Source organism: Epinephelus moara, chromosome 9, assembly GCF_006386435.1.
Source record: "Epinephelus moara isolate mb chromosome 9, YSFRI_EMoa_1.0, whole genome shotgun sequence".
In the NCBI taxonomy this organism is placed as follows: domain Eukaryota; kingdom Metazoa; phylum Chordata; class Actinopteri; order Perciformes; family Serranidae; genus Epinephelus; species Epinephelus moara.
Genome location: NC_065514.1, coordinates 5,168,476 through 5,192,012, shown reverse-complemented (window position 1 = coordinate 5,192,012; position 23,537 = coordinate 5,168,476). Strand labels below are relative to the sequence as shown.

At 40.7% G+C, this 23,537-nt stretch overlaps 1 protein-coding gene across 1 annotated transcript; it reads left to right on the top strand.

Moving 5' to 3' along the window:
• Nucleotides 1-222: 222 nt before the first annotated feature.
• septin5b (septin 5b) lies at nucleotides 223-23,289 on the top strand. The gene is made up of 12 exons (XM_050052608.1): nucleotides 223-848; nucleotides 1,025-1,035; nucleotides 4,678-4,768; nucleotides 10,111-10,197; nucleotides 10,463-10,586; nucleotides 14,640-14,774; nucleotides 14,853-14,970; nucleotides 15,794-15,895; nucleotides 18,627-18,723; nucleotides 18,848-18,983; nucleotides 22,114-22,216; nucleotides 22,377-23,289. The coding sequence occupies exons 1-12, from the start codon at nucleotides 806-808 to the stop codon at nucleotides 22,437-22,439; spliced, it is 1,110 nt and encodes a 369-aa protein (XP_049908565.1). The 5' UTR covers nucleotides 223-805; the 3' UTR covers nucleotides 22,440-23,289.
• The last annotated feature ends 248 nt before the right edge of the window (nucleotides 23,290-23,537 follow it).

Here is a 23,537-nt window from a genome sequence, read left to right as displayed (position 1 = left end):
ACTTTTCTTTAAGTTACCTTACCTTACTTTATTTCATTTTATTCTATTTAATATTATTTTACTTTACCCTACTTTGCTTTACTTTATTTTCTATTTTATTATATTTTATTATTTTATTTTATTTTACCCTACTTTGCTTTATTTGATTTGATTTTTGATTTTCTCATATTTTATTATATTTCATTATTTTATTTGATTTGATTTTGCTAACTCTATTTTATTTTATTTCATGGGCCAAAGTGCAGTCTGAACACCTTTTACACTATTTTATTTTGAACTCAAATTGGTTGATTTGATGTATATTTTTTTACTTTTAGATTTTGTCTTTACTCTTTTTTTATGCAGCTGTATCTTGCTTGAGGAGTGCTCTATATACAAACTATCATTATTATTATTATTATTAGTATTATTATTATTATTACATCAAATACAATATAAACGTGCAGCACAGATTATCCTGAGACAGGTGCAGATCTTTGCTGCCACCACCTGGTGCTTTACATGAACTGCAGGCAGTTTTTCTTTGACACAATAAATGTGCTCACAATGAGCAGATCAGTCTGCAGGCATGACAGCGTCTACATCCCGGCGGCACCATGACACACATGATGATTAACTGGGGTCCTTGTTGTTTTCCGCACGTGTGAGCGCTGCTGCTGGAGCCATCTTCATCTCCCTCTTCTTCATCTTCTTCTTGCTGCTGCTGCGGCGGTGGGTGAGATATACTGTGCAGCATTAATTAAAGGGAGTCCAGACCCGCCCCTTTCATTCAGCCTGGACGCATCATCCACAAACTGTGTCCGAGATGACGGCCAACAGCAGGTACAAGAGCCGCGCGCCCCGGTCAGGTAAGCCCCCACAGGTGATTAGGAGCCGCGTCACGGGTAATTAAGCATCGATTAATGAGTGTGAACAAATCCACGTGATGTTTTTATTTGTCTCTTCCTCCGGATGTGGTCCTGACGGCGGGATGTGGCTGTCATCTGCGCCCTCATGTCTCCTGGAATCTGTCTTCATGGCACAGATGATGCAGAGGTAAGAGACACGCAGGCAGGCGGACAAAGGTGTGTGTGTGTGTGTGTGTGTGTGTGTGTGTGTGTGTGAGTGATCCCTTTGTTGTGGTCGCTGTATGACAGCTGTCAGTGACCCTGGTGGTCAGTCATGTCACGTCAGGTTCCCTCTTTGTGTTCACATCACATGATCACTGACATATTTTACACTGTCGGTTTAATCCAGGTCAGTCAGGCTGTATAAGGAGAAACTGACCATCTCACTGACCTGTGTCCATTTCCTTTAGTGTGCAACATCTGTCCACATCTGGAACTGAAACCATTAGTCCAATAATCAATCAGAAATCAGTTTGAGCACTGATGAATCATTACAGTCAAACATTTAGTGATTCCAGCTGCTTTAATGTGAGTATATGTTGCTTTTATTCACCATATGTGATAATAAATCTGACATCTTTGGGTTTAGGACTGTTGGTTGGACAGAACAAGACATTTAAAGACATCACTGTGGGCTCTCGGGAATTTGTAATCACAAATTCTTTTGTATTTTGCAGAAAAAATTATTAATAAATAATAAAAAGTAAGCATTAGTTGGAGCTCTATGTGATGCATCAACAGTGTACATGTTTTGTAAACATATGTTTATTGATTTTAAACAATGAACAAGTTGCACAAACCAACACCTTCTCACTCTGACCTCGTCACATGTCGATGTTTGGTCATGGTCTTCCCACGTCCACATATGACGTCCAAGGTACCCTGGGTGCGTTGGTTGTTGACGTTCTGGGACGTCATGTCAAGTTTTCACAGGAAATTTAACGTTTACATGCAGTGTCTTTCAAAATAAAAGCACTACGTCAGTACAATGCTGCGATTTGAGAACAAAAACACAGTTGGGTTCAGGAAAACAGAACGGGGTTTGGCTTGATGATCTCACGGGACACAAACACAACTCTCTCAGGTGAAAGTTGGTGCTTGTTAGACCCACTCACCTGCCTTATCTTTCGTATCTTTCGTTCTTGTCCTGCCACGTTTACCCCTGAGGCCACCAACACAACCAGACGCGTATCATGCCGACATTGAAGGATGCCTTTTTCTGCTTTCGCTGACTGCCTTCACATGTTTGACCCCTGACCTCCAAAGAAAAGATTTACTATTATGTCCTTAACGAAGGGGAAAGTCCTGTGCTTTGTGACCCATCCACCACCACAACCTGCCTTCCTTCTTTACCCCATCACTGCATTGGTCATGTGCTGGAAATACAGTGACAGGTTGCTACAAAACACCTGTGTTCATGGGCTAAAAAGCCGCTGGAACACAGTAATGACTTGTTGAAAAACAACTAGTTTTGTTGTCTTGAACAGTGGTCTGCAGCTTGGCAGGCGTCTCACGTCGGTGTCAGAAATGTAACTGTGGTTTGCAGAAACGTACAACGCCAGCATTGTCATCTGGAGACTGGGCCGTCTGTTAACACACCCAGATTGACTATGAACCCAGTCGACCCAAAGCAAGCTGAACTTCTACTCAATACTAGATAGAACAGACAGCACTGCGTTCATCAACAGATACCCTAGAACGTCTCACATACCGCATCTCCTCACCACCTTCGCTGTGAGCGTCTTTATTTTGAGATATATATCCCCCCAAAATCCTACGAGCAGCTTCATACCGTTTGCCTTCATCCTGCCTCACAGTTCTGCCTTTTCATGTGGTGTTGGACGGCAGCGCCGAAGCTGAGTCAGAGCAGCGGACACAGACGCAGCGTGGTGTTAACCCAGCAGTCTGGATCTGTGGAGTTTTGTGATATGAGTGTGTGGGAGTGACAAACGCATCCACAGACAAAATGTCAATATGGAAGCAATACCAAAACACCCCCACATGTATCTCCATATACACAGCTCCCTGAGCAGTCGAGCTAATGTATGATATAATTGTCATTACGTTGCACCTTGTATCTCATACTCTATTTGTATATCTTACATTTATATGTCTTGTTGTATAATCACATCTTATATTAATGCACTCTACATTAGATTTGGCTTTAAAAGCTTCCTGTAACCATAAGTGGAAGTGTTTAGATAAATCTAATGCATGCTAAGAGGAGCTGTACTTTTATTTCAGCAGTCACAGTAGGTCACATCTTCTTCAAACCTCTATTTCATCTTGTTTTACTGTGTTTGGAGCTCCCCATGCACTCTGATGAATGCCTCTGCATTGTCGCCATCAGTGCACACACTCCCCGCCCCCTCCTCTTGTTTCAGTGGCTGCCTGCCATACTGTATTATGAATACTTGGGAGAACCTCAGGGCATGCTCTCAGTGTCTCCACTGCCGTCTTCAATAAAAGATGCAAGGAATCATGGGACTGTCCTACTAACACAACGACTGTGCCATAGTGCAGCAGCACTGAGCTGTGAGGGGAGAGCTGACCCAGAAGGCCGTCGGTCGGCCATTATACTGCCCCACATATAACTACAAAATGGGTCAAAATTTCCTTATATCCCGACATATTTTAGTACATAAAAAAACAATAATTTCCATGAAAAGAAAAAGCTTTTTAAATTTGCAGTATCTACAAAACAGATCTAAAAAGACAAGACAAAATAGTAGAGTAGTACAGTAGACATTTTGGCTGTATTACTGCATTCTGGTTGTGTATTCCTACACTCTCTGCCGTAAGAAGACCGCTAACTAGCTAGAAGATATGTGAAAGCTAGCTTGTGAGATAGCCTTAGCTAAAACTAAAGCTAAGTGTAGTTGTTGATTGTCCCCTTGTTATAAGGCCTATACAGAAATTTAAAACATTAATTTTGATTACATGACATTTTGGTTATTTTATTAGTTCATGCACATTTTCATTTTGGAGAAGAAAACACAATAACGCTAAACTCATGCTAAAGGTATAGCTTAGCATAAGGGTAGCTAGCACAAGATCTCATTTTTTGACTCCACTGAATTTCAAGAGATCTTAGTGCGTAAGCTACTTTAAAACATTTACCTAAATGTATTAAATTGTCAATTAATGTGTTTTATTGACGTCAGTATAATACTATTATATAATAGGCTACTAGTAATGTAGTGTAGTGCCAAACAGCCAAACACATTTAATTTGTGTACGCTATGAAGTGCAAATAATAAACAAACTCAGTTAATTGTATTGGATAGGAATGTATCTGTACTATTTTGCTGCGTAGCATTAGTTACTGCATTCTGGCTGTGTATTTATGTACTCGCCATACGCAAAAACACACTAACTAGAAAGCTAAAGTAACATATCTAGTCTTCGGTGTATCAAGTGAAAGCTAGCTCGTGAGATCGCTGCAGCAAAGATGCTCCATAACAAAAGATAACGCAGCAATAATGCACTAATAATAACTTAATACTCCCACCACATTTTAAAGTGATATGAACGGTTGTGAAAGTTGTGTGAATGGATGAAAGCAGATCCAAAACAATACAAATTTAATGTTTGTTCCTTATTTTGCAGCTTGTTTTTATCTGCTAGCTTAATGGCAGCAAACATTAGCAGGTCTCAGTAGCTAGCGTCTTTTTGACTCTTTAAACATCTCTGTCTGTTTTACAGTTTGCCAGAAAACGCTTTTTCTCAACTTTATTGCCTCGATTACTGAAAATGATTCAATATATTTTTTGTGTGTGATTGTTTCTAGGAAAAAGATTATGTTGGTTTCGCGACGCTGCCCAACCAGGTGCACAGGAAGTCAGTGAAAAAGGGATTCGACTTCACCCTCATGGTGGCAGGTAAGAGACGATGTCACCTCCTCTGGGTTTTTACTGAATGTCTGTCCAGTGTATGCATTGTTGTGTTCAAACGGGGCCGTGTTACCATAAGCTCTTGACTTTATCCCACGTCTTAAACACAAGCTCATGTCATTCTTTTTGAATGCAGCACATGTGATAACTTGGTACTGTTGCTGCTGCTAAGCTTTATGCTGTACTGCACATATTTGAAGGTGATAATGGTGGCACATTAACCATCAACATTAGTACTCGTACTCGTCGTCCTCCGCTTATCCGGGTCCGGGTCGCGGGGGCAGCAGCCTCAGCAAAGAAGCCCAGACAGTCCTCTCCCCAGCCACTTCCGTCAGCTCTTCCGAGGGAACCCTGAGGCTTCCCAGGCCAGCTGGGCGATGTAGTCCCTTCAGCGTGTCCTGGGGCGGCCCCGAGGTCTCCTCCCGGTTGGTCATGCCCAAAACACCTCCCAAGGGAGGCATCCGGAAGGCATCCTTACCAGATGCCCGAACCACCTCAACTGGCTCCTCTCACCAGAGAGGTGACATTCACCATCAATGTCACCATCAACATTAGTATTAATTTTAAATTTTCTGCTTTGAAATTTTGTTTTGTAATGGCAAAAGACACCAGTGTTAGTGTTATTTAAGTTCTGTACTTAAAGGGGCAAAAAGCGAAATCGTTTCACCGCTAGGTTTGCTGTTGTGCACTGCCTGTAGAACAAAACAAAGTGTGTCATGAGCCAGCCTCTACCTCTGCTCTCCACCCCCCACCCCACTTGCCTCGTCTGTGCAGCCGAGCACTGCAGCATCTCCACGGACTATTACATCCAGATGGTCCTGGTGTTTCTTCTGCAGGCTCCACTTCACTCAGCTGCCCGATATACCCACTGCTTCTTCCCACTTTAATCTGAATAACAAACCAGGGCTCGGTGCTCCGGTTGGATCCAAATGGAGAGCTGGGGCTAACTTTAGCTGGGAAGCTAGCGGAGGCTAACTGGCTGTGCTGGTAGCTGAGTGAAGTGGAGCATGAGGAGGAAGCACCGGTTAGCCCCGGTTTCACTGCAGGCAGATTCACTCGCCACAGGGGCGAGGAAATAAAACCTAAACAGCCAACTTAGTTTGGCTTAGTTTAGAAGTTAGCAATGTCTTTCACTCACTCTCGGTCTCTGCTGTGTTTAGCTATTTCCCTGCTTTCCTGATAGCGTTAGCACTAGTCGGCTGCCATGCTAACGTCCCTACTCTTCTCCGTGAGCCCGTGAAGTTAATTTGCAGATTCAGAATTTTTTTTTTTTAATATTATTTTTGGGGGCTTTTTGCCTTTTAATGGACAGGACAGATTGAAATGGGGTGAGAGAGAGAGAGCAGGGGTTGACATGCAGCAAAGGGTTGCAAGCCGGATTCGAACCTGCGACCGCTGCAGCGAGGTATTGCCTTTGTACATGGGGCACTGGCACTATCCACTACGCCCCCCAGATTCAGATTATTGAAACAAAATACAATTAACAAACAAATTCTGATTATTATCATAGATTGAGATGAAACTTTATCAGGAGGGAAATTCAAAAGCTACCCAGCAGTATAAAGTAATTAAAATGAGCTCCCCCGTACCAGTTGCACCATTAAATTGCATATTAATGCATGAATAATTATATTCCAAGAATTTATAATATATATTATTCTGAAATGTGCCATTCTGCATAATGAGTACTTTTGGTGCTTTAATTTTATTTTGCTGCTGCCAGTGCTTTTGTACTTTGTACTGTATTTCACATAACCCAGCGAACATTTTTACGTTGAAAATACGTTTAAAAACGGCCATGGTCAGCGGTGAAATGATGTTCAGAAAGATTCACAGTGTGTAGAGTATTTTCTGTGTAGTACACACTAATCAGTATCGTCTCTCTTTTGACCTACAGCTAGAATTCAACATTGAAATCCTGGTAGGTGCTCACTGGGAAAGGAATTTAACTTGGCGTAGTAGTAGTACTGTAAGAGTTTAGTAATTTTTTTACACTGTGGTATCACTACTTTATTAAAGTAAAAACTCTGAGTACTTGTTCCACCACTGAGAGACACCATGTTCCAAACAGTGTGTGTCTTTTGATAGAGCCCCGTGTACAACACTTAAGCATGTGGATCGAATCCAAAAGCGTCTTCTAACAAAAAGACTGAAACTCATGCAGGATGTCCTTGTTGTGAGGCAGCTTTCACCACCACACCTCCGCAACAGTTTTCACAAGTTTCATGCAACCTGTGAAAATATCTCGCTTTGATAATGTTCGTCTTGTGGAACGAGATAAGTCATGAAAGCTCTCCTCAGGGAAAAAAAAAAGAAGATCTGGATTTAATTCTGATTTGAATCCATCTGTTAAAATGTGCAGAAGCATGTTGAGAATCCTGAGAGACAAAAGGTTCAAAGAAGAACCCCTGCAAGCGGCTTTCTTCTGTGCACGAGTTCTGAGCTATTAAATCATTCTGAGTCCATTAAGTTCACATTACGATGACAGCTCCATTGATTTTGGTTTTGTTGCCTCATTCTTTATAACTACATCGAAATGAACAAAAAAGAAATGTCAGTGAGAGAATTAAAGGTTTATGTTCAGACTCAAGTCACATTTGTGGCACATCACGAACTACTAGGGCGCCCTAGGAATAGTATCAGTAACATTGTTAACACTGTGCTACATTACAGAGAAACACAAAACCGTACTAATGAACCTTCATTAATATAGGCCTATATTTTATCTCCAAGTGCACGTCACACACTGAGCGAGCCGCCTGTTAATGACGCTGTGGGCTAATGGGCATGTAGCTACTTCCATGTTTCAGATGATACGTCATGTTTGTAGTCGACCAATGAAGATGAGTTTACATATCACCTTGGGTTCGTCCTTCACCTTCTCAAAATGATCCCACACTTTGGATTTCCTGCCCGACATGTTATTAACTAGCCTGTGGAATAACCGCAGGTACCAGCCCTGGAAATTAACCTGACTCCTGTCTGACTGCTGAGCGTGGACACTTCCTGTGTCTGTCCTTTCAAAATAAAGTCACACATGCTCCAGTCATATAGGTTTGGATTTATTTTGACAAGGCGCAGCTCAGTATAGAGTTCCACTTTCTGCGACTAAGTGACCAATGAAATCTTGCTGAAGGAAGCGTGCATCTACTCATGGACGAGAGGCTTGTGCTTGTGGCAGTGCGAGATGTAAACATTACTGGCGTCCTTCTTGGCTAAGCTGCAATATTAGCTACCTCAGTGGTGCTACATGAGCTAGCAGTAGAGCTTGGATTCTTTGTCCGACCGAGTTTGACTGTTAATTTGTTTGTGTGTTGTAAGTTTGGGGCTGACTCAAGAGGGAACAAGAAGAAAGAAGTGGGGGCTGCAACTGTGAAAAGGAAAGTGACAGAACAACAGAACAATATCGAGAATCGTGGGTCAAATATCGAGTGTGTGACAGAGGGATGGAAAATGAGAAAAAAGTGAGACAAAGTGAGAGCGGGGGCTGCAAGGTGACTTGGTTAGCAGTGTTTGCTTCTGCCTCCCCAGCAGTGGGAGAGATGTGCATAAAATGCAGCTAACAGCAATGATTGTTATCTGTGCGCAGCCCGCTTTGCCAAACTTGACATGCACAAGATGACAGACTATTGAAATAAGGAAGACGAGAACTACATGTGCCAACCGTCTCACCGTGCAGAAGGAAGCGTGCATCTACTGCTAGCTAGAGCTCTGGGTCTCATTTATAAAGATTGTGTACGCACAAAACGAGGCTTGAAACAGGCGTACGCCACTTTCCACAGAAAAGTTGTGATCTATAAATACAGACTGGATGGGAAAAACTTTGACCCGTGCTTACGAACATTTTGGAGACAAGAAACTGGCGATGCAGATGGTAGAAAAAGTTGAATACTTGTTGGTGCACAACATATTTGGCTTTTGTTCGTACGTACATTTTTAGTATGGCTCAAAAAATCAAGCCTGACTTTACATAATCACCATTCAAAATATAAAGCTGTCGTGGGATGTTATTCAGTGAGGCTCTCAGGCATTCTGCATTGCTTTCAAATATTTCTTCTCTGGTAGATTAACTTTTCTCATTCAGTGTTATCTCTGCTGAGTCAGTACATGTGGAGGCATGATGTACTCTCCAGTCCTCTTTGTGTGTTTTGTTTGGGGAAGTAACCTCTTTCATTGTGGCTGTGTGCTGCTCTTCATCAAAGCAGAGGTGGAAAACTAACTGAAAACACACTGATCAGACATAAATCTGCTCATTGTGTCGCTTACTGTCCGCACAAATGTTAACTTCACCACCTCCGATACAGTTCACTGCTGCTTCCCCAGCTCTTCAGTGGGAAGCATACACTGCGACACATCAGTTGGAGTATGCACATAGCTGACGGAGCCACAGCCTCTCACACCTTAGCAATAAACGTCGAAGCCACTCCAATTAGTAATATGGGGTCAGGGAAGCAGGACTCATATTAGAGACTGAAATCTGTTAATCGTTTGTGTACCATATATATCAACTAGACAATGACAGACAACAGTGATATTGTTGGGGACAATGCAGTAGTCGGGATGGACACGGTCAGCAACAATACTCAGGTAAGCTGTGGTGTTTAAACCATGCTCAGTTGGTACTAAGAAAATCTCCCCCACACCATTACACCACCAGCAGCAGCCTGAAGCGTTGATACAAGGCAGGATGGATCCATGCTTCCATCTGAATGTGGTTTTTCCAATCTTCTATTGTCCAGTTTTGGTGAGAAAACCCGTGTGAATTGTAGCCTCAGTTTCCTGTTGTTAGCTGACAGGAGTGGCACCTGGTGTGGTCTTCTGCTGCTGTAGCCCATCTGCTTCAAGGTTGGACAAGGTGTTGTTGCTTCAGAGATGGTCTTCTGCACACCTTGGTTGGAACCAGTGCTTATTTGACTTCCTGTTGCCTTTCTATCATCTTGAACCAGTCTGGCCATTCTCCTCTGACCTCTGGCATCAACAAGGCATTTTGGCTCACTGGATATTTTCTCTTTTTGGGACCATCCTCTGTAAACCCTAGAGATGGTTGTGCTGAAAATCCCAGTAAATACTCAGACCAGCCCGTCTGGCACCAACAACCATGCCACGTTCAAAGTCACTTCAATCACCTTTCTTCATCATTCTGATGCTTAGTTTGAACTTCAGCAGCTCGTCTTCATCATGTCTACATGACTAAATGCATTGAGCTGCTGCCACGTGATTGGCTGATTAGCTATTTGCGTTAAGGGGTTGAATAGATGTACCTAATAAAGTGGCCGGTGAGTGTACATGTAACTACATTATATGTTTGTGTGTTTCTGTGTGTGTTACAGGTGAGTCTGGTCTGGGTAAATCCACTCTGGTGAACAGCCTGTTCCTCACTGATCTGCACAAAGACAGAAAACTACTCAATGCAGAAGGTGAGTCATCAACCAGTCATCTCTGAACTATTAATCTGAGGTACTTGGACTTTACTTGAGTCATTTCTTTTCATGGCTCCTTATACGTCACTACATCTCAGAGGGAAGTATTGTACTTTTTACTGCACTACATTTATTATGACTGATTTAGGCACGAGTTACTTCACAAATTATTGAGAATTAATGTAAAAAAGGAGCTGTTCTTCCTCCACCACTGGATCACTTTACTAACTATCTGTATCTGTGTGATGTTTGTGCCCCAAAGAGCGAATCAATCAGACGGTGGAGATCACGAAGCACACAGTGGACATCGAGGAGAAGGGGGTGAAGCTGAAGCTGACCATCGTGGACACCCCAGGTTTTGGAGACGCAGTCAACAACACTGAGTGGTGGGTGTTTACTTTGCAGACTGAGATCTGGTCAATAACAGCAGCTCAGGAAGCTCTGATGATAAATAACATTAGATGGAGGGAGCTGTCTGTGGCTTTAAGTAAAGTGCAACACTTATCTGACCTGTTTTCAGCTCTGTCTCTGTACTTTCACCCACGTTTAAATCAAAGCTCTGCAGTTCTATTCAACAATGCTGCTCTGTGACACACACAAAGGAGATACATCAGGCTTTGATACACGCACGGTACTTGTTAACAGTGTGCCCCAGGAATTAGTCCTCAAACCTGTTAATGAGTTAGCATTTTAGCGCTCCCAGTTCCCTCGTGTTACCTCTCGAAGTGACAGCGTACCGGCTCCGAACCATAGCGTTAATCTGTGGAGATTATCTTGCTGAACAAAACATGTAAATATCATAAACGGCCTACACAAAAATGTGATCCCTGGAGCGCTCTATAGGATGTGTTGGCTCTGGGTTGGCTTTATTTTCAGCCCCAGAGTCATTGCTGCTCGTACAAACAGGTAATTTTTGGTGGGAGGACGGTCTCGTTCAAAACCTTAAAGAATCACTTTACCATAAAAGGAAACAAAGAAATCCAGCAAATCTTCACGTTAAAAGCTGGAACCACTTTTGACGTGCAGATTTTTTGTCGAAAAAGCTTCTTAAACTAGGGCTGCAAATAACGATTACTTCATCTGGAAAACAGTTAAGAATGCCTGGTATCTTTTCTCAGAGCCTAAGGAGACATCTTCGAGTGTTTTCACTGTAACCATGACGACAACGGTCCCCTAACCTTAACAAAGTATTCATTTTAACCCAAACAACGATGTTTCCCTTAAAGCTACTCTTACCTTTCTTGCATTTCACACAGCACTCCCCCTTCCTCCATTACGTCCTCATTATGTCTATGATAGACGTAGGTGTTGGCATGGTAACGTTAGATACACGGAAGAGGAGAAACTCAACCGGAGTCAGTGATGACTGATGAGTTTTAGAATAAGGTTACAGTGCTAACGTTAGATAGTAGCGTTGACGTTACTAGTAAGTGGAAACGCACAAGGAAGATAACGTTAATGTTCCAGAGGCTACGCTACAGTAGGCTAACGTTAGCCATTAGCAACTGGATGCTGTGTTCTCATATATAACATTATGTGTTATATTAGAAGCAAACTAAACATTACGGTACCTGTCCTGCACAGTCAAACGCAACCCCGGAGTTTTGAAACTTATCCGGGGTCAGTGATGACTGATGAGTTTTATAATAGAACGTAAACGCTAAAGTTAGATAGTAGCGTTAACGTTACTAGTAAGTGGAAACGCACAAGGAAGATAACGTTAATGTTTCAGAGGCTACGCTACAGTTGGCTAACGTTAGCCATTAGCAACTGGATGCTGTGTTGTCATATATAACGTTATATGTTACATTAGAGGCAAACTAAACATAACGGTACCTGTCCTGCACAGTCAAACGCAACCCCGGAGTTTTGAAACTTATCCGGGGTCAGTGATGACTGATGAGTTTTATAATATAACGTAAGCGCTGACGTTAGATAGTAGCGTTAACGTTACTAGTAAGTGGAAACGCACAAGGAAGATAACGTTAATGTTTCAGAGGCTACGCTACAATAGGCTAACGTTAGCCATTAGCAACTGGATGCTGTGTTGTCATATATAACGTTATATGTTACATTAGAGGCAAACTAAACATAACGTTACCTGTCCTGCACAGTCAAACGCAACCCCGGAGTTTTGAAACTTATCCGGAGTCAGTGATGACTGATGAGTTTTATAATATAACGTAAACGCTAACGTTAGATAGTACTGGTGACTGGCAACAAACAAGACAGTAGGCTAACCGTTAGCAACTGGATGCTGTGTTGTCATATATAACGTTACGCGAACGGTTACGTCAGTCCAGTTGGAGGCCTCCACATGGGGAAGACAGACAGGACGGAGTTTTCTTCGAACCATATGAGAATGATATAATTATGAGTTTTCATCTCTAGAGGAATTCACTTACATTTTAATGTGCCATCAGCTTATTAATAGCATTTTAACCTAAACAAAGAAAAGTGTAAATTTTCCAGAAAGGTAAGTGTTGCTTTAAACCAAACTAAATAGATATTATGGTAAAATACGCCTCTTTTTCACTCTGCGTCTGCCTGGTTGCACATTTGATTTCCCTCCACGGGTCCACAGAGACCTAAAGTTTAATTACATATGAGCCTGTTTACAACCAGCCAGGATTTCCTGTTTCCTGTCTCTGCAGCTTCAGAACAACCTGCGTTAGAAACTCAGGCTTTCACTTCTTAAAACTACAGTTCCTGACTCTCCAGTGACGCTTAATGCATCGTGTGTTTCCTTTTGGCTCGAGCCACAGTATTGATCTGTCTTCATCAGGACATTAATTACATTTCACGTTATCTCACGGCCCCTGATGCATTGATCTGTAATCACTCTGTGTGGTTTTGTGTGTGTTTGTGGAGCAATTTGTATCACCAAATTCTTCCCCTCGTTGTTTTACATTAACTGAGGATGTTCCGCAGTGTGTTTAGAGAATAAAAAGGATTACAGGGAGTTTCATCAGAAAATGAGCTGGTGTCATGTTCAGGATTTCAGCCTGGGTGCACTTGAACTTTCTGGCTGTTTTGCAAAATTATCCATAAACATAAATAATGGTAAATAATGGTGGTGTAACAGCAGCTTCTGCAGCAAGACACAAACACCTGAAATCAAAGTGGTCGGTCTTCTACACTAAAAATATTTTACATGCCATCTTAAGAGTGCCCTTATCTGATTAACTGTATGACATTAATTTGTTGGTTTTATGGTGTTTCCAGAAGGAGAGTAAATATAATTTTGAGCCCAGCTTGTGGTCCTGCTGTGTAAACACTGCCCTCCTCAGCAGTGACACCTTCATCACCTGCTGCTCAGCTGATATGATAGTGTCCAAACACACAACTCTCCACACTGACCTGCACAGCAGCAATAATTATGTTTGACAAAATCACTATTGAACATTCATCACCAAAGGAAGATTAATCATGTAATAAATGTCAATACTGAATGAGTTTATGGACGCAGACGAGAGCTGGAGGGGGAGGATCAATCTGCTGTTTATCCATCAGGGAGAGACCGACCGACCGACCTTTGCATGACCTCTGTTCATGTACTTGAACTATGGAGGTAGATGGGTGAGTTTAACACAGGGGCATGATAAATAGACAGTGTGTAATGATTTAGATTTCCACGTCAAAAATACACCTGTGTTCAAAGATCTCACATTGAATTGAAAATGGTGCCATTTACTGAAGGATATATGACTTCAAAAATGCAAACCCATCTTCGCCATGATTTTCTTTTCTTTTCTTTAATTTTCTTTTATTTTCTTTAAGTATCTTTTCTTTTTTGCTTTTATTTTATTTTATTTTATTTTCTCTTTTCTTTAATTTTCTTTTATATTTTTATTTAATTTTCTGTTATGTTTTCCTTCTTTAGTTTTCTTTTATATTTTTATTTACTTTTCTGTTATTTTTTCTTTAATTTTCTTTTATGTTATTTTTTTCTTTTTCTTTTCTTTTCTTTTTTCCTTTTCTTTAGTTTACTTTTAGATTTTTTTCATTTTTTATTTTTTNCATATTTTCTTTTATATTTTTCTTTAATTTCCCTTCATATTTTCTTTTCTTTTTTCTTTTCTTTAGTTTTCTTTTCTTGTTTCTTTTCTTTAATCTTCTTTTATTTTTTCTTTCCTTTTTGATTTTCTTTCTTTTTTTGTTTACTTTAATTTTCTTTTATTTTTTTCAATAAATAAATAAAAAAATACAAGATGTAATACAAGAGAAGATAATTACTGCACTAAAAAGCACAGTTTCCCCTCTAGTTCAGTACTGGAGTAGATGTATTTAGTATCTTTCTTTCACAGGTGCTGATAAAATATTCTCATCTCTCTCTGTAGAAAGCAAATAAGCATTCTTCCCAAAACTATTCCTTTAAAAGTTCTTTATATTAAAAACACATAAACATTTACAGGCATGTTTGTGTTTGTGTTTTGCAGCTGGAGGGCTGTCACTGACTACATCGACCAGCAATTTGAAAACTACTTCAGAGACGAGAGCGGACTGAACAGGAAGAACATCCAGGACAACAGAGTGCACTGCTGCCTCTACTTCATACCTCCGTTTGGACATGGGTAATACACACACACACACACAGTATTAATGTACACGCACGTGTTACAGCGCTCAGTAAAGTTCATGTGGTCCTGCAGGCTGCGTCCAGTCGACATAGAGTTCATGAAGGCCCTGCAGGAGAAAGTTAACGTGGTTCCTCTCATCGCTAAAGCCGACTGCCTCACTCCCAACGAGATCAAGAAACTCAAAGAGCGGGTGAGAAAGATAATCTTATAATCCTGAAATAATCCAGATCCACCAGATTACTACAGGATATGATGTGAATATACCTAGATATACTCATTTTTCACAGAGCTTCATATGAACGCAGTCAAATCTGAATTTATGCGCTGACCTTTTTTCTGAGCCGCAGCTCTCTCTTGTTGCTGCGGGGTGTTCAGTGTTTGAATTTAGATCTCTGCACTGAATTAACCCACGAGGGTGTCTGCTCATTTGCATAAACATAGTAATCGTCTGGCTGAAGATGGGAATGAATTATTTATGTGCTTTTTAAATAATAATCTGGACTTTCCTGAAGACAGTTCAAATTATGGGGGAAAAGCTCATTTGCTTTATTTCAGATAGATGAGAGGATCAGTCTTTAGTCTGTGTTTTGTTTTTTAGGTTGTTGTTTTTTTGTAGACACTGTGTATTAGTTTGTCTGTTGATTTACATGAATAAAGCTGCTTGGCCACTTGAGAAGCCGAGCTGAGTCACACTGAAACCAACATTGATATTCTGATTTAGTAAAATGCAGCACAGACTAGAGGCAGACGTAATTGAGTTAACAAGTATGGAGATAAGCTCAGCATTAGATTTAGGCTCAGTTTCATCTTGTTTCAGTGGTGCATGACTCAGACATTTCTCTGCAGAGATTTTATCTGGACTGAGTTGTAAAGCCATCTTTTAGGGCAGTGGCTTCCTGCTGAAGTTGAGCACTCAGTGGGAGGGTGTATGACTGTGTGTGTTCCTGCTGTTATCCATCACATCTCTCATAAATGTGTGTGTGTGTGTGTGTGTGTGTGTGTTGTCCTTTCAGCTGAGGGAAGAGATAGATAAGTACGGGATAAAGATCTATCAGTTCCCGGACTGCGACTCTGATGAGGACGAGGAGTTCAAGCGGCAGGATAAAGAGCTGAAGGTGAGCTGATGAGTCTGAATCACAGGCTCTTTTATTCTGATTAGTGAGTCGCAGTGGTGCAAAGTATCGTTAAGTATATTTATCATCTGGAGGAATTTGAACTGTGCGTGACCACTGCAAGGAGGGAAAGGTTTTACATTTGTCTCCACTGACAGTATTTAACTTTAACTAATTACCTAACAGATTAAGATTTTATATACAACGAGTGTGTTTGGAAATACTCTCTCCAAGTGCTGGAGCGCACTCTGGCACAAACTGGACAGTTCGTAGATTTGGAGCGCTGTTGGAACGTAGGCTAGCATTTCGTTTTGAAGAAAAATAGCGCTCTTATTTTAGCGTAGAGCATCACATTGGATTTACAAACACACCCAGTACATAAGATTGGAGTTGCGAAAGCTGGATGTTTAACTATTTAGGCCGTCCCTTACTTTAAGCATTACTACTTCAACTGTTTTCATTACTTAGCTAGCTATAATGTTGCTTAAACTGTTTTTTTTTAACCACATTTAGCTAACTATCTTGACTTTTTATGTCTTTTTTTAATACCTAATCGTTTCCATAGCTAACTATTCTAACAATTATTTAATTATTTTTTTTTACCACTTTATGCAAAATATTTTAAAATATTTAAACTACTTTTAATAAACAATTTTAGGTGTTAGCTAGATAACTATTCCAATAATTTTTACTACTTTTAGCTAACTATTTTACCTGTTTACATTCATTCGTTTTTTTAACAGTTTTTTTACACTTTAAGCTAATTATGTTAATTTTTTATGTTACTTGGCAAGTTCAACTTTTTAGAAGTACTTTTAGCTAACTATCTTAGGTGTTTACTGGCTAACTATTCCAACAATTATTATTCTTTTACCACTTTGAGCTAACTATTTCAACTGTTTGCTTTTTTAACCACATAACTATTTTAATTGATTACATCAGTCTACTTAGCTAAAAATTGTTTTGTTTTTTTACCACCTTTAGCTAACAAGTTTTTACCTTACTTGGCTATTTCAACTTTTTAAAATACTTGTAGCTAACTATTTTAGGTATTTACTCAGGTAACAATTCCAAACTAACTAACTAACTATTCCAACTTTTTTTTATTTATTTTTTAACCACATTTAGCTTACTATTTCAACTGTTTACGTTACTTGGCTATTTTAACTAAACAAAGCTAAGCTAAGCTAAGTATTTTAGGTGTTTACTAAGCTAACAGTTCAAACTGTTGTTCAGTTCATTCTAACACTTTTTGACCACTTTAAGCTAACTATTTTAACTGTTTACATAACTTAACTAACTTTTCCAACAGTTGTTTTTTTTATTTCTTTTTACATTTTTTTCCTAACTAATTTAAGTAACTTCTTACTTCTTTTATTTGTTAGCTACGACTGTTTATTCATTACTTAAAGCGAACTATTATTTCAACTGTTTACATTACTTGGCTTATTCTTTTATTTACTCTAAGCTAACAATTTCAACTTCTCTCCTCCATTGCTAACAAGTTTTCACACACTCTCAATAAATACACTCTAATATGTAATTGGACTGTTTTTTTCCTCCTTAACACAAATATATGTATACAAGTGTATATAACATATTAAATAAATAAATAAATGAATAAGTAAATACATATACATAAATCACAATTTCCATTTTCAGTTGAGAAAAGGTAATTTGTTGATTTTACTACGTACCCCCATCAACTGCATACAAATCACTGTAATGCATCAGTAATGATAATCAAAATATATATTGTAATATACCACAGCAGGGGCGGTTATGCCTCTATATTTAGTTTTACTTATGATACTTCATGGGCACTTTAATTGTCACTTTTTTAAAACCACTTTAGCTAACTATTTTAATGATTTACATTACGTAATTTTTTAAAGGTAGGGTCTGGAGGATTTTCCAGTTGCTGTTTGTAAACACACATTCAAATTTGGCCCCTCCTATCAGGCTCAACTCTCCCGGGTGTACGGAGCCCGGAGGTACGGAAGAAGGCTTCACAGAAGAGGTTCAGGCAAGGCTCGCGCTGGTGCACGCTCGGACACGCTCGGGCACGGCACCTGCGCTCTCTCATTGGCTGGGGAAATCTCCGCCCAGAAGCGGTCCGAGCTCACAAAAACATCAAAATACAGTTAAAGGGCAGGAGCTCTGCAAACAGAGTCACCACCACACATGAGTAGAAGCCCATAGGTGATGATTAAGCAGGATTTCATTTGTATATGTCTATATTTTGTTTTGTTTGAAAATCCTCCAGATCCTACCTTTAACCTGTTAGTATAAATTATTAAAAGGCCATTAGACATATGGTTTTTATGTAAACAGGAAAGTGAAAACTTTTGACCGAAATATTTCAACTCTTCTGCCCACATGCTAACAAGTTTTCTTGCACTCTCAGTTGATATACTCCAATTTGTAATCCTATTTGAGTGTTTATTTTCCTCCTTTAAAAAATGATGTGGCTATAAATATATTAAAAAGAATCACTTGAGTGTAGTTATTTAGTTGATTTTGCCATGTAACGTTACCACCCTACCTACAGCTGGTTCGGGATCACTGCAACGCATTAATCATCACACTACATATCTAAATACAACACAACAGTCACTTTTCTGATAATACCGCTCCGCTACAAACATTACAAATGCAGGACTTTTACATGTATTGTCGTACTCTGACACAGTGCCATTGTCACTTGAAGTAAAGGCTGTGTTATGTGATGCAGGAGAGCACTCCGTTTGCAGTGATCGGCAGCAACACTGTGGTAGAAGCCCGAGGTCAGCGAGTGAGAGGGAGGCTGTACCCGTGGGGCATTGTGGAGGGTAAGAAACTCTCTGTAGCTGTCTGTCCCAACTCTCCGCAGCGATTCCTCAGCCTTCAGTTACCATGACAACGGCCATTTCCAGGGACTGACCGGCCCTGATGTAAATCTTTTCCTGTGCGCAGTGGAGAACCCGTCCCACTGCGACTTTGTGAAGCTGAGGACCATGCTGATAAGAACCCATATGAACGACCTGAAGGACATCACCAGCGACTGTCACTACGAGAACTACAGAGCCCAGTGCATCCAGACCATGACCAGGTGTGTGTGTGTTAGTACACTTTATATTGTTTTGTATTTTCTGAGAGAAAAGAACAGGAACACAGTGACTGATTTACACCCACAGACCATCGTTTCCACAGTGTCACTGTGTGAAACCAGAACAGGTGTACAGCTGTCACTGGAGAAGTGGGTGAACTGGATTTCTATTAAATAATGGATCCAAAGGTGGGAGTTGCTGTGGCAAATGTCCAAGTGTCATACCTCATCAGCAGTGACAGGTAAAAAGTCCTCCAGCTCAAGTATCTGGCCCATTGACAAAAGTTTTCACTTTCCTGTTTACATAAAAACCATATGTCTAATGGCCTTTTAATAATTTATACTGGGTTCTCTCTAGTCCTGCGGTGAAACACAGAAAATACATCAACATATGTATATATATTTTTAACTTTATTGCCATTAACATCAGTGAACAGACATGACATAAATGCACAAGTGGATAAAGAATCATCAAACAGCATTAGAAGACACACAGCTGCCCATGTGTACACCCTCGACATCGACATATTTACACATAAATCCACAAAAGGTTAACCTCAAATGATTTTAAGGACGTTTTCAGATCAAGGTAATCAATAACTGATGTCCATCTACTTTTGAAAATGGGGAGTTTTAGTTGTAGCTGAGCTGTCATGCGCTCCCATTAAGTCGTGGGAGGGTTAAGCTTATATCCAATTATAGTAATTGTTTTTGTTTGTGATAAACTGGTGATTAGGCTTCACATCCAATAAAAATAAAAACAGGTCCAAGGGAATGTCTAGGTCCAGGAGTCTCTCTTCGTTTTTTTGTTGAATTGTTAACCAAAGAAATACTAACACACACTACTCTTCTCAATTACAGGTGGTAAAATCACGTCTTCCCGTGGATGAAATGCTAAAACCAGGGTTCCTGCAGATCCTTAAAAAGTCTTAAAAGGCATTAAGTTCATCAATCTAAAAATAAGGCCTTCATTGGTATTAAAATGTCTTAAATTAATGTTTCAAATGTCTTAGAAATGCTCCGACATAGGAAGTAGGTTTTTATGAATCTTGTTTTTTTCTGATGTCGTATTGTAACTCTAAAAATAATAAGTAACATTTATTTTTTTTAAATAACTTACTGAGCACCTTCAAATCTGAGGCCATGGTTCTCTGACGGTAAAATGGTGGATTAGCTCCTCTGGGTGTGGAGTGAGTTACTGCCCCAAGCGAGGGAGTTCAAGTATCTTGAGGTCTTGTGTACGAGTGAAGGTAGAATGGAGCGTGAGATCGATCAGCCGCTTGGTGCAGCATCTGCAGTGATGTGGGCGCAGTGCCAGGTTGCCGTGGTGAAGAGGGAGCTGAGCCAGAAGGCCAAGCTTTCGATTTACTGCTCCATCTATGTCCCAACCCTCACCTATAGTCATGAGCTCTGGGTAGTGACTGAAAGAATGAGATCACAGATACAAGCAGCCGAAATGAGTTTCCTCTGCAGGGTGTCTGGACTCAGCCTTAGAGATAGGGTGAGGAGCTCAGGCATCTAGAGAGAGTAGAGCCGCTGCACCTTCGTGTCGAAAGTTGAGTGGTTCGGGCATCTGATCAGGATCCTCCTGGCCGCCTCCTGTTAGAGGTGTTCCAGGTAGGAGGCCCCGGGGCAGACCCAGAACACACTGGAGGGATTACACATCTCATCTGGTCTGGGAACAGCTCGGGATCGGGGAGCTTGAAAGCGTTGCTGGGGAGAGGGACGTCTGGAATACTTTGCTCAGCCTGCTCCTCCTGCAACCCGGCTTCAGATAAGCAGTTGAAAATGGATCGGTGGTTGGACTTACCGAATTCTTTTCACAGTAACCTCACACAGATCAGGACAGTGGAACCAAAAACACTTACTTGTGTTTCTGCTCAGAGCAGAGGATCCACTGTCTGCTAGCTAGCGGTCACTGTGCCCCGGACAACACCGGGAATTCGCAGCATGGCTGAAACTGGTGTAAGATAATGTTTACAAAGCTCAGTGTATTTTATGCAAAAGATTTTTCAGACAGTGGGAATCGTGGCAGTGGAATCTCACATGCAAAGTGAGAAACCTCACCAACAAACGCCAGGTATTTCTTACTCCTCTGCCCTCGTCTCCATCAAGAAACAAAAAAAGTGACGTTATTTGATAAATAAACATTTGGGTGAAATTTTCCCCTTTTTTTTTCTTCAATTTTGGCTCTTGTAAAATTTGTCTTCCATTTTATTTGAAGTTGCAGTTTAAAAAGCCTTAAATCTAACTCACCTTGAGCTGTAGGGACTCTGTAAAACGATCAGTTGTATTATTCAGTTTCATTTTTAAATTAATTACAACAAATAAAGTGAAAAAATTGAGCCTATGGAAAGTCTGTGTTTCCACCACACCTGCAGATGGTGGAGAAAATGTGATGCAGTGCCCTCTAGGGTTGGATGATTGAACAATTCTATTGGCTGGCTGAGTGCATCTTATTTCGTTTTCTCTAGGGCAATTTTAGTCATTTTATTTTGCTAATTTAATCATCTGTCTCTGAAGAATGAATGAGAGCTGCTGCTCAGTGGGCAGCAGAGAGAGACAGCAGGGAATCCACCCAGTGAAATGTAAATGTGAAGTCTAATGTAACGTTATCTGAAAATATACTGAAGCTGAAGCAGAGTTTTTCCAGCTGAGCTTTGTGAACAAATCTGTCTCACCACCAAGTGTTGAACAGGACTGGTTAGAAAAATCTGACACACTGGACCTTTTTGAACCTCCTCCTTAACAAACTGTTTTCACATACCACTGCAATTTCACTGCAAAAAGAGCCTCTGACATCCTGGAGGAACTGGTGATGCATTCTAAAAACCATTATGCATGCAGCTGGAGCCCTTTTCTGCCCCTGCCCCTCCGACAGCCTGAATCTGCCACCGTTCAGAACATCAATGATGCTGCAGAGCCTGTGCATAATGCATGCAACAGCATAATCCTTTCTGTCAATTTGTCACACAGGTTTGTGTTCAGATATCTTGACTGTAGCAGAACTGAGAAAGAAATTCAGAGAATTATTTGTTTTCCTACAAGCTCATTCTCTGCCTGCAGTGAATCAAATAAAAACCCAACATCTTGCTGTTGGTTGTCATCCTCCTGTTTATCTCATCTCTTCCAGTAAGATGAATGCAGATAAGCGGGTGGAGAGCCCCATCCCCATCCTGCCGCTGTCCACACCGGACGTGGAGACGGAGAAGCTCATCAGAATGAAAGATGACGAGGTGAGTAGACGTGACTCCTTAATAAACCTCAGATCCTGAATAATGCACTGCAGCAGGTATTACATAAGCATGTGTGATGTGAAATGATGACCCATATGTGTTCTTATGTAAGCCGTCTCTTCATCCTCCCCTTTTATCTGTCTTGTCGTTACCTCTGCAGCTGAGGAGGATGCAGCAGATGCTTCAGAAGATGCAGCAGCAGATGCACGAGCAGGACCTGTGACCTCTTGTGTTGCATCTTTTATTTAGGAGAACAGAAATCAAACACACAGCACAGATTTGAACCCTCATAAGACCCGTCTCTGCCGGGGGCGAGAGGAAGGAACCTTTAGATAATCACAGTCACCCGATCCTCTGAGAAACAGTAGATGCACAGCATGCTGGGAGATGTATTTTGGCCTGATTTTAATAATAAACTTTTTTAACGCAGTCGTTAGCCAAGTGAGTCTAGTTAGGCAATAGAGAGTAGATTGCACTTTGTTACCTTTAGATCACAGTAGATTTACGAGTACTTGAAATACTAAATGAGACGAATGCACCAAACCCTCTTCATTTAGTAGTTAATGCACTGATTGTGTGGACGCCTGCTGTGTGTGCTGAGTCATGCCTGGATGGAAAGGTCGCTGATGGTTTGGTTTCAGTGGCATGTGCATGATTAGTAACCTGAACCACTGAGAACGGGTGCATGACCTGATTTTGTCAAGTAGGACATGCTCCTGGATCAACATTGCAATCAATCAATCAATCAATCAATCAATCACAGCCCTCTGACATCATCAGCATGATGCTGCTGTGCTTCTTTTGAAATTCCTTTGTGCTTTGGAGCTAAGCTAGTTTCCAAATTGAAGTTAATACAACTAAACAAAATACTTAGACACCATACATACACCGTACCCTACGCTGTAGCCTGTAGCCTGACGCTACAAGCTTTTATTTACTTTAATTTCACAGATAAGAAACAATAAAGGAGGAAATCTCTGCTCATGGCTAGGCTAAGTTATACAATGTAAAATGCCATAGGCTTGTGCTAATAATGTTAGCATGTTACATTTGTTTGGAAAACGTGTTTAGTATAAGACAGNTGAATGCTGCGAGTTATAGTGAAGCTGATTTGTGTACTTGTGTTTTGAATCAATTAAACTTTACAGCACTTCACAGAAACCTCCACCGCCGACTAGTGTTTTGGAGGTGTAACTGCAAAGTGACACAGACACACCACCGCACAATTAGAAATGTTCACAACGGCATCGGCCCTGCATAGAGCTGACACACAAAATCCCGCTCAACACAGAATGAAAACCAAGCAGTTAGCTTGCTTACC